General features: G+C 47.1%; 1 protein-coding gene across 1 annotated transcript in view; it reads left to right on the top strand.

Annotated features, from left to right (window-relative positions):
• The first annotated feature begins 3,964 nt into the window (after positions 1–3,964).
• The window catches only part of CREB3L4 (cAMP responsive element binding protein 3 like 4), a 47,511-nt gene continuing 39,403 nt past the window's right edge, over positions 3,965–12,072 (top strand). The window contains exons 1-2 of the mRNA XM_086947539.1: positions 3,965–4,205; positions 10,697–10,875. Coding sequence (XP_086803665.1) covers positions 10,705–10,875 — 171 coding nt within the window. The 5' untranslated portion in view covers positions 3,965–4,205; positions 10,697–10,704. The remainder of the gene's footprint in view (positions 4,206–10,696; positions 10,876–12,072) is intronic.

Raw genomic sequence — 12,072 nt, 5'->3', positions numbered from 1 at the left:
AATGGGTGGAGAAGGATGGTGTCTGGCTAAGAAAACTCAGGAGGCGGGGTAAATCTATAAATGAGATTGCTAGGATTTCGGCTGTGTCTGGTATCTGCAGTTCTATAATACTTCATTAGGAGTCCTTATCCTTGGCTCCACCCCCTCCGCATGGGACTCCTGGTGGCCCTTGGAAATTCCCCTACCCTGATGGACCACGCACGAGACCTCAGCATCATTCTAGTCTCATCACTCAAATTGAACTGCCAGATCAACTCTGAATCCTCAATCTGCTTCAACACCCTCTGTTTGCTTCAAAAGACTTTCAGATGGATCCCAACCGAATCAAGAAAAACTGTCATGTACGCACTCATCAGCAGCAGAATGGGCTGCGGCAATGCTCTCTATGCTGGAATCAACAAGAAACTCTTTTGCAAACTCCAGATTGTCCAGAAAGTCGCAGCCAGACAGATCCTCGACATCCCCAATCGCAGTCACATCACCCAACACCTCTGTGATCTCTGCTGGCTTCCAGTCGAAAGAAGACTAACCTTCAAACTCCTCACCCATGCATACAAGGCCCTTCCCAACACCGGACCCGCACACCTGAACACCTGATTCTCCTTCCACGCACCCAAATGACACCTCCGATCATCCCAGGTCTCTCTGGCCACCATCCCACATATCAACAAGACCAGAACAGGAGGAAAGTCCTTCTCCTTCCTCACTGCCAAAGCCTTGAACACGTCTCCCTCCACCTCCGGCAATCTCCCACATTGCCCCAGTTCAGGAAGGTCCTCAAGACCTGGCTCTTCGAATGACCGCAGCACTCAAGGGAGCCTACCCCCTGGCCCCCAAGCACCTTGAGCAGTGGCGGCTCCTCTATGGGGGTGTTTGGGCGCCGCCCCCCTGCTTTCTCGCCGTGCAAGAAGGCAGAAACAAATGGTAGTTATTACCGTAATAACTACCATTTGTTTCTGCCTTCTCGTGCGGCGAGAAAGCAGTAGTTCCTGGTTGGGGGTGGGCGGTGTTTCTCGAGGGCACGGGGGAGTGGCTTGCCCGCTGTTCTTCATACTGACTGTTTGGGCATCCTGAGGCCGCCCAAACAGTCAGTATGAAGAACAGTGGGCAAGCCACTCCCCCTGCCCTCGAGAAACACTGCCCACTCTGCCCGTTCTCTCTGTATGCTGCAGCATACAGAGAGAAAATGACGCAGTGGGGCAGAGGTCTAACCAATCACAGCGCTGCAGTGGATGGGAGGGAGGCTGCCTGCAGCCTTCCTGTCTGATGACGTGCACCCTTGGAATTCAAAACTAGGACGGCGGGAGTCGGGAGTCTCGGGACTTAAGGTAAGTAAAGTTTTACTTTTATTTATGCCACCTCCCCCCCATCCCCTCCGTGGCGCGACGACCGCATTTCCACCCCCCCCCACCACCCGTAATGGCACCTGGTTCACCATTAGTTATATATAGTCTGTATTTTGCTGTTTGAAAGTACCCTGTGCGTGTTTGCTTCTGGTTGTGTTGTGCAGTCTTTTCATTATGTGTTTGCCTTAGTCAAGAGTTGGTGTTCGATGTTCGTGCTTGCGGTGTATTTAGGCGGGGTCTGTTATGTACGTCGTGGTGTTGGTATAGTACGTCGGGTCCGGGATGTTTTCCTCTGCAAAAGAAGGGATGTATATTGTGACCTGATTTGGTGCAGTAATTGTTCAACTGGCTCTCTGTGCCTTTCCAGGCTGTAAGTTAACCTGCTTACTAGAGACAGATTTCTTGCCGATTACTCCTGATGACAGGCCTAGCTTTCTCAACTAAACCTTACTGGTTCTTGGCTGCAGTTTGGCTGAGGACAGGTTTTAGTCAAGGTGAAAAGGAAGATAACGGATAAAGAAATATCTTAGGCACAGGACAATGATATGGAATCTTTTCCTGTGTCCTAAGCATTTAGAAAAGCGGCCTTTCAACATTCTATAAATATACTAAGCTAGAAAGGGGGAAGTATGTGTGTTTTAATATGTCTGTATATGTAGAAAACATTTAAAATACAAAACCCACATCGTTCTACAGACACTATATAATATTCTAATTTCCTGTATGCGTATCTGTATTTCCCATAATGTTTCGACCCACGTGTTTTCCCCTGTTTCACATTCAATCAGAGGCGCTATATTTGGGCCTTTGCAGCTGTTGCACTAAACGGCCTTGTAAACATGAGTGACACATTTTGCTGTGCAGCCACCATCACAGCATGCACATTATTTACTGCTTTAATTTGAAACAATGGCTCTGACGTGCAAGCCCTCGGTTGCTATCATAAAAACACAAAACATGTTAAAGCGTCTTTGTGGCAGGGCCTCAGGGCAGGTGAATGCAAAATCAAAGTCATTAACGATGAAATCCGCATCGCTTTCATTTCCATTCCTTTTATGTTGAGCGGTATTAGCTGTGGTTGTGGCATGTCATGTGTGAAGCAAGAGAGCAGGCGGGAGCCTGTTGGGCATTTACCTAGCGGCATCTTTAATGCAGTTGCCAGTTGTTCTTATGTTGGTTTTCAATGAAAGGCTTTAGTTTTAGAAGTTTTCCATCGTTCAGGAGCTTCTGGTTATCGGTACAAAAGGGGGTGGTGATGGACGGAGCATCTGAATCAATCAAACACTCACACCCAGTCAAAAGATCTGGGTTTAATCCATCACCGTTCTTTAGCCCACTCTGCCACCCCAATTCAGACATGGCTATATGCAAATCAGTCTTGACGCTCTGCCTCATGGGAACAGTCCAGCCCGAACTGCCAAGCCATGTCTTCCCTGGACCGGAAACAAGCTTCCGAGGACCGGTTTCTGGCATTCCAGCCGTCTTCAGCCCGGCTTCTGGTTATCCCCACAACACTACTTACCAGACTTTGCTCTAGTAGTTCTTGTCTGATGACATTCCTCTTCCTATGGCGCTACATAATTAATGAATATTGAGCTTATTGAATGTAGAGGCTTTCAATAAGACAGATATGCTATTATCTGTCATGAAAATGAAAACAGACGCTGGTTCCCCACAGTGAAGTATTTACGCCCCGCCACTTTCAAATGTCACCAGCCGCCACTGGCCTTGAGACTCTCACAGGTGAGTAGTTGCGCTTTACCAACCCTGATTGATTGATTGAGTCCCCTGTAAAATGTGGGGAGGTGGTCCCAGCCTGAGTCTGACCCCTGTAAAACGTGGAGAGGTGGTCCCAGCCAAAGTCCCCTGTAAAATATGGGGAGGTGGTCGCAGCCAGAGTCCCCCGTAACATGTGGGGATGTGGTTGCAGCCGGTGCCCCTGGCAGCACTGGCGTGTCAGGTGTGCCGTGGACCCTAATGCAATCAATGAAAATGGCATCCAAAACTCAGGGTAGCAAGAGCCATCTTTGGCTATGGAATGGGCCCCTGGCATCATTGTGCGAAGTACCACCACACTAGCGGTGTTGCCTTCCTCAGAGAGAAAGACCACCCATTTGTGCATGTTTGTAGGTTCTGGGAGAGCCAGGAGCTGATACTCGAATAACATTTTGTGTAAAATCTTCTGCTATTCTAAGTTTATACACTTAAGAATTGTCTAGCCAGCATTAAAACTGTTTCAAAGCGTTTTCTCTTGTAATTGTTGCTTTACCTTTGTATTGTAAAAGGGGAAAATACCGGTTTTTAAAGATTTTCCAGTATTTTTGTTTTTAACTTGCCTTGACATTAAAATACCGGAAAATCCGGTGAAATACTTTTCGGGTGGCAACCCTGCATTGCACTTGTTGCAGTCTCAGTGAAGCCCCTTTACAAATCCACATTCTTCCTCCTCTTCACCATTCCTATGCCGGTAAATCTTCCTGGAGTGGGTCACGACTGGTTGCTGCAATCTTAAAACTTCTTTCCAGGGCATGCTTGCCCGTCTGCACCCGCCCCTCGCGTGAACCCGGACCCTCTCCTTGTGTGAACGGGCACCTTTGTTTACTTCCGCGTGCCACCTCAGGGGACGGCGCTGCGCTCCCGTGTGCGCGAGGAAGCGCGGCGTCCGCACCTCCGGCAGGGTAAACAGGCCCAGCCCATGAGCCCAGCACCGGGGGTGGAACTTGGAAGGGCCCGTCCAGGATGCGGAGATCCTGCTGTGGAGCGAGCCGGCCTCCCTGCACGCGCCTGCGCTGCCGCAGAGCTGACCAGGGCTATCGAGGCACCCAGCGACGGCCGCGCTCCGCATTTCATCCCAAAAACGCAAGTGGCAAGCTTGGTATTTTTAATTTTTTTATGGAAATTCTCGAGGCAGGAAGGGTTGGCGTAAGACTCGGAAGCTACAGATCTCGCTGTCTCGTATTCTCCGGTGATGGGGCGCACATGGGAAGTGGCGTGCGGCATTGCTGGGGAGAGTTGGTGTGGCGTATTTTTTTTTTTTTTAATTTAATTTTTTCTTTTTTTCTGCCATCTGCAGAGTTCTAACTTTTTCCCCAGGAACGTGCGCGTTGAGATCTTTCCCCTGCTTTGTCTTTGCTTTCTGGGACTTGTAGTCTTGTTTTATGTTATTATCAGTGCTTTAAATGTAAAAAGAAAAGTGCCGGTACTCGCCAAATTGATTGAGGGTCTGGTAGGGGCGTGGCTTTGAGCCAAGTATTTAACAATGGAGTAATTTTATATTTATTTATTTTATTTACTAGAGTTTTATATAGCGCTGGCTAGACCCGGAGGTATCAGAGCGCTTTACATGCGGAGAGTTACATAGGTTAAAAGTTACGCATTGTTACTTCGGCTAAGTTCCTTCATATGTGCAGGCTGTGATTGGTGCTTTTTGCTGTTTTATATAGTGCGAAATTGGCCAAAGGGCATTAAAGCTTTTTACTTGAGAAGCAGAAGTTTTAGATGAAAACATACTTTTTTTGTTTTTTTTGTTTTTATGGCACAGGGAGTTTTCCTAGAATAACAGGGTGGGATTTCAACTCCCCGTGCCATAAAAACAAAAAAAGTATGCTTTTGTGTAGAACTTGCACTTCTCATTTAAAAGCTCTTTAATACCATCCTGCCAAGTGTGCACTATACATGACTGCAAAAATAGTACCAATTGCGCACTATACACATGAGCCAAACTTGGCCAAATATGTTGGGCTCTATGACAGACAATGATGAGTGCATTCTAGCGCGGCAGCCTTACACTCTAACTGACAGCGCAAAAGTTCCAAAGTGAGGAGCTCTGTCCATCAGGCCACATCTCTTTACTCCTGTCACACTGTCAGTTAAGAGTGTAAGGTAGCAGCAGCAACCTAGCGCAGGAATACACTCACTATTGGCTGGAAGAGCATCTCACAGACATGCTCCCTCCGAATGTATTCAGCATCACCTGCGCGGCATGTACCTATACCTCAGAGCCTGACCCCAACATTCCTCTAGGGGTACCGGTACTCTCTTGACACAAGGAGAAGTTCCGGTACTCTAGGGGAGAGAAGTGCCGGTACTCAGTACCGATGAGTACCAGCCCATTTAAAGCACTGATGGTTACAGGGCCAGCATTAGGGCAGTGCGACCGGTGCGGCCGCTCTGGGTGCTGACCTGTGAAGGGGGCGCTGACCTCAGGGGGAGGGGCGCTGTGTTTAGCAATAACTTATGATTGGAGAGTTGTGGGGCACTTTCGTCGGTGGTAGTGAGAGAATTCGAGGAGGCGGTCATGGAGTGTGGGGGCGCCAAAAATGATTGTCGCGCGGGGCACCATCAGCACTAAAGCCGGCCCTGGGTGGTTATGAAAATCAGGACTGAGTGGTGATAAAAATCGAGACTACAAGATCCAGAATGCAAAGTTGAAACCTGGGCTAGATGAGGAGCTTGTCACACACAGACCGGGGAAATGTGAGAGCTCAGCGCCACGATCGGTTACGTGAGGGTGATTTTATGCCTTTCGTTGATTTCTTAATTCTACAGCTCTAAGAATGCTGGAAATTGTAGTAGCCCCTTTTACTTAATTGGCATATTTTCTACGGTTACTACTAAGGCTTTAAGTCGGATGACAAAACTTGGAGGGGGAAGGGAGGTCTCTCAAAGCGGCGTGGCTGATGTAATTAGGGCGTGAATTAAAACACCTAAGCTAAAAGTGGTTACTTAGTATAGTGTGCCACCTGACTGGTAATTTGCTGCTTCTGTCATTGCATCTAGATATATATAATACAAGTAACATTACACATATAACAAGCCAGGAATATTGGCTTTGCCAATGGTTGTTAGTTGCATAAAATAAGTATAAGCAACAACTATAGCTTCCTTGTATAGAATATTAAAAATGCTTCAATTCTGAAATGACTGGGAAAGAACCATGACGAGTCTCTTTGAAGTTACATCCAAGGCAGTGAAGGGTGGTGCTGCTGCAGAGGTAAGATTTTTCCCCATCCTGAGGGCGAGGGGCAAAAATGGAGAGCCCAATAGGGACCTGTCTCATCAGCTGGCTTTTAGAACTGCCAGTGCTGAGTTCGGGCAGGACCCGACCCACTGAAAGCCCTGGTTACTACCATACATATTATCCTGGACAGTCTGTCTGTAGGGACTCGTACAAGTGTCCTTGGATGAAGGGCTGCGCTGGTGATGATCAGAGCTGCAAATAATGCATTCATTTTTTGTCTTGAGTGCACACAACTAACCTGAATAACCACCGGATAACCTACTCCGCTAGCTAGCCAGATATAGTTGTTGTAGGCAGTATGATGTCTGGTGCATGTGGCTACACACTTTTTCTTATCTTGATGAATATCGTGTGCCCTGTTATCATTTAACAGATAAACCAGGAGCTGTTCCACCAATCGCTGCCGTTCTTGTCTCAGAGCCTTCCTTTGTTCACTGGTCCGAGCTCTCAAGCTTCCAGGTCCTAGTGTGAGTACCTCATCCTGTGCAGGAATTACTTTGCATTCTGGGACTTATAGTCCTGTGTTTGCACTTATAAAACCTGGCCTGCATATCCAGGAATGCAAAGTGAAAAAAAAGACGGACTGGATGAGCTATGCTCTATGTAGTGTATTTGTAGAGTGCACCTGTTACTCCAAGGAGTGTCCTGGTGCTAGTGCAGAGAGAGCGGTCAGAGGGAAATGGGAGGGAGGCGCCTAGGGACTGGAGAAGAGCCAGGTCTTGAGTTTTTTCCAAACACAGGTGTAGCCTTGATGCATCTGAGTGTCAGCTGTAGTTTATTCCACAAGGAGGGACCCCGGAGAGAGAAAGATCTGCCCCCGACCTTGCCTTCCTAACCTGCGGAACTTTGGCAAGACTGAGATTTGCAGAGCGGAGGTGTCACTGGGAATATAGAACTTAATTCTATTTTGTAAATAGCCCGGGCTGGTTCCGAGTACAGCTTTCTGAGTATAGAGCAGTATCTTAAAGATGATCCTCTTTTTCACTGGGAACCAGTGGAGATTCTGAAGAAGTCCTGTGGCATGGGAATGATGAGGTAACCCAAATATAGTACGAGCTGCTGCATTTTGAACCAACTGCAGCCTATCAATCAGGCATTTGGGTAGGCCCATGTAAAGTCTGTTCCCATAGTCCAACCATGATGTGATCAGGGCTTGGATCACTTGTTGTCTGGCCGTAAAGGACAAGAGATACAGGAACTTTCGCAACATACATAGCAGGACAAAACAAGTACCCGCCACCGAATTGACTTGGGTGTGAAACAGCAATTGTCCGTCAAATTTAATGCCCACGTTTTTCACAGAGGAAATTTGAGTCAGTGGAGGAGTGGCATCAGATGGCCAGAAGGAATGACAAGGTACTTCGGCATTTAGAACGAAGAAGAGGCGCTCTGTTTTTCCAGCATTACATTTAAGTTGCCTAAAAGATAGCCACCTAAACACTGCGGTAAGGCATTTACAGATTCTTCTTCCAAGAAAAGTGCAGTTGGGTGTCATCCGCATATGACACGATCTTGATCCCTAGTGACTCCGACAGGGTGACCAAGGGAGTGAGATATACAATAAATAGAGTAAGGCTCGGAGCCAAGCCGTGTGGCACTCCAAGTCTCCAACCCTCAATTTACGAGAGTTGGCAGAAAAAGGGGGACACCACACCTCTTGTCCTCTCTCCTCAAGAAAAGATGCTAGTCATGTACCTTGCAAGCTTTGAGTTCTAACCACTGTGCATGCTATTATCCCTACCACTTACAGACCGTGTATAAACTCTGATACTGGACGCTGCTGCAGACCTTCCACCATTTTCTTCCCTGCCCCAGGCCACTTTCTGGTCAGTGCCATCATTGCTGGACGCAGGACTACACACTTAATTTTGACAAGCATCAGCAAAGGTAATAGGTCTGAGAGTCATGTGATAACGCATGAAGTTTTAGCACATTAGAATGGGACACACTGGAGAGAGCCAGCAGCAGACTGGAAGGGCTGTAGTAACAAAGTAGTCCCTCATGCAGACCAATACAAGCACTCAGGAAGAGGTGGAAGGATACACTCAAAGACCCACTGGAAATAGGCAAGAGATGTATTTCATTGGGCTGAGCCAAGACATGATTGATTAAGGCTGAAGCCAATAGCTGAAAGAGGCTGGTTGAAGAAAGCCAATGGTATATTGTAGCATAAGGCCTGTTAGAAGGCTGCAGTTTCAAAACAAAGATTTAAATAAAAAGAGGGGAGTTTACCACACTTACAATAAACTTGTGTTGAAATATGTAGCATTGTAGATTGGTAGTTGTGATTAATGGGGATGTTTTTCACCAAGGGCTTCTGAGCGACGTAAATTTACACGAATGAAGCTGTAGTTGCCTATGATGTCACTAACACTCCTTCTCCAGCAGTGCTTGAAATGGAAAAACAGAAGTGCAGGTACTCTGTAACAGAGCACCTGCTTGTTTCTGAAAAGTGCAGGTTCTCTCCAATTAAAAGTATTACGTTTCTTGAGAAGTGCAGGTACTCTTCCTCTCCAAATAAAAAAGTGCAGGTACTCCGTGCCGGACAGTACCGGCCCATTTAAAGCACTGATCTCCAGACTTAGAATCCTCTCTCCGCCCTCTTTTCATTTTCTCTCTCTGGGTTACAGTTTGATGACGAAAAATGTGTTACAATCCCCAAAAATGAGTGGCAGGGCTCGCCACCTGCAGCTGCTGGCCGAGATGACGCACTGTTTTGGATGACTTGCTGCATTCTGGCCCGGTCACAACAATAGAGGCCTCAGTGGGTCTGCACCGGTCCATTATGGTGATGCTGATTCTGAGGAGGAGGGTATGGCTGTGTAAGGACACCTACCACAGTAGAGCGCTGAAGAGAGACAATATGGCTGCTGCTTTATGAAAAGACATCTGCCTTGCTTTCATCTGTGATGTTGTATGCAGTACCCAAGCGGGCGTGTGTCTCGCTCCCTCCCCCCACCCCTCACCCACCTGTAATCCTTAGATATTCTAATTGCACATTTGTGTAGGGTACAACCTGCCATTAGTACAGTATCCAGTGCTCAATTTGTGTAAAAGATTGAGTGCCGGTGCCCCAAAAGTCCTCTCGGAAGCCCGACAGGCGCTATTAAATGTCAGCGAGCCGCATACCCAGACGGCTAGTGTCGAATCCACCTCAGGCCTCTTTAATCCACTAACAGACACTGTCTGCCCCTTATGTCGCTCTGGCAGTTTTCTGCTTTTATCCCTTGGTGATGGTTTTTCTGTCTTTCTCTTCTCTCTCCTTTGTGTGTTTTTCCCTCTCTTGCTCTCGGGAAATGTCTAATGAGGACAAATAAGTGCCGGTCCCCAGAAACGACTGCTGGTACCCCACCGGCAATAATTAAGTACTGACCATATTCTAAGCCCGGTGGTGACTTTTTCCAAATGGTTTCCATTTTCTTTGCGTTACAGTCAGGCTCTGGCTTTCTAGAGACAGGCGGTCAGTAGAGTTAGCGAATCTTTGTCAAATGAGTGTATCACCATTAAAGAGCTAAATAAATGTGACTTTTTGTGAATGTAATCCTGTCACACTAATTTGTAATGTGGACACATTTTAAGAGCAGCACGGAGTACTTGGAAAAGAGTGCACTCGTACTTTAGAAATTCTTTTATACACTTTTTTTTGCATTTCTATATAGCGCAAACTCGACCCAAAGGATTAGAGAGCTTTACATGAGCACCAGTTGCATTACAGACGGACAAGTTCAGTTTTAAATTATTTATTTTTCAATGTTTAGGCACGGCGAGATTGAATGTTTTGCCCAGAATCCCAGGATGTTTAAGCCTCTTGCTAGACAAGAACATGGTTCCCCAGCTTGAAAGTCAGCCGCTCCGGCCATTAAGCCACACCCTCTTTTTATATTTTTAGGTCGCCCTTAAGCTGTTTGGCTGCAAAAGGCCTATTATGGGCTTACCAAGACATCACAGTGGCTTACCGTCATCCCATTGCTTGGTTTTATTGTCACTCTGATGTACTTGTCTCTTAATGGATGGCGTTCCTTATCCTAGCTTGTGTTTGTCCCTACTCTGGAGCTTGGCTTCTTTACCATCTCTCTGACTGGCTGGCTACTATCCTCCACTGCTCACTTTCAGTTTTTTTTCCTTTTTGGTAATAGACCACATGTGAGGGCATGTCTTTTCCAGCTCTCTCCTCTTCCCTCATCATGGGCATCAGTCCCACCTGTGTGTTCCTATAGAGCTGAGTGTGTCTTCCCCTGAGCTCCCATCGTGTATCCCAGACTCTGTGATGTGTCCAACAGGTATCCACCGGCGTCCTGTATTAACACTGGCCCGGTCTCATCCCATCCAGGTACTACAATGGACCACGAGAACGAGGAGCTGCTGGGGGTTCTCTTCGGACAGCAGGATGAGCTCTTCTCCAGCAGTACATTCCCAGATGCAGAGAGTGGCACCTTCCCGCTGTCCGAGCATGTGTACCGGGCTGCAGCGGAGAAACTCTTCGAGGAGTGGTCCGTCCATGAAAACCGGGTAAGGCTGAGTCCAGTGCATGTACTTTGGGAAGGCTGTGGCAAGAGGTGGGTACAGATGGATGGAGCTTGTCTTGGTGTTGCTACAAATTTACAGGCTTGGGACAGTTGCAAGGGACGAGTTGGAGGACATAAGGATTTTAGGCTAGGGGCAGGTTTAATTGAGTGGAGTAGGGCAGGTGCAGAGTGACAGATTGGGGATGACGTTTTGGGGTGGGTACAAACAGATGGACTGGTTCTCGGTTCTAAACGATGCGCAAGGACAAGCGATGGACTGGGAGATAAAATGGATGAACCAGGAAAGGTATAAGAAATGATCTAGGCAGAAGCGAGAGGACTGGGGTTGTGGCATGCACAAATGCACAAATAGTCTGAAAGAGGGCAGGTAGAATTGGATGGGTTTTTGGCAAGTCAAAGTTTCACTGGGTTTTTTTGGGGAACAAAACCACATAACGTGTGTTGTGGAATTCACAAACTTCTAACGGAACAAACACACACACAACATCTCAGACTTGTCTGCCAAACTTAAAAGCAAAGCCCCTGTGATATTCTAATGCATCATCACAATCATAGTAGCAATATTCAACCCTGCATTTAAAAGGGATAAGATTGGGGGAAGGTTGGGGTAAAAAAAAGTGGGGTGGAGGGGAGGGGTAATCAAGAGGACCTTTTAGATCCATAAATAGAACTGATCCTCACTGTGCAAGCACAGGATCTCCTACTTTCCACATTACTGGCTTATGTTGACAAACGTTATCCAGTAGTAACTCTCCATCAGCTAAGAGACAGAGAACAAGTGCTGAACGTGCACCGCTAGCCACTATTGTCCTGAGAGGGTGACCCCGAAAGAGGCATATCTTCCTTTTCTATGTCACCTTAAATCTAGCTGGGCGCCACAGTGATGCCTCGACTTCACAGCCCAGCACAGTTCTATTGCCCGAACTGGTACTATTTCTCTTGTATCTCAACGCTTACATCCAGAAAGACTATAATCCTCCTATTCTTGCTGTGTAGACTGTTTCAGACAGTCTGTCATTTTAAAGACTGGTTCACCGATCTCCATGTCTCTTAGCTTCACAATAGTAATACCACTTGCTGCGTCTTAGTATGGTTTTGAGGCTGTCGTGCTGTTTGAAGCCTTTTTAGGCCAAAGCATGTTATGAGACATGTTGTCCGCTTGCAGTGGGCTTATAACCTG

Source organism: Lissotriton vulgaris, chromosome 12 (assembly GCF_964263255.1).
Source record: "Lissotriton vulgaris chromosome 12, aLisVul1.2, whole genome shotgun sequence".
Taxonomy (NCBI): Eukaryota; Metazoa; Chordata; class Amphibia; order Caudata; family Salamandridae; genus Lissotriton; species Lissotriton vulgaris.
The sequence above is the reverse complement of the archived record's forward strand: the minus strand, read 5'-3'. Positions and strand labels throughout refer to the sequence as shown.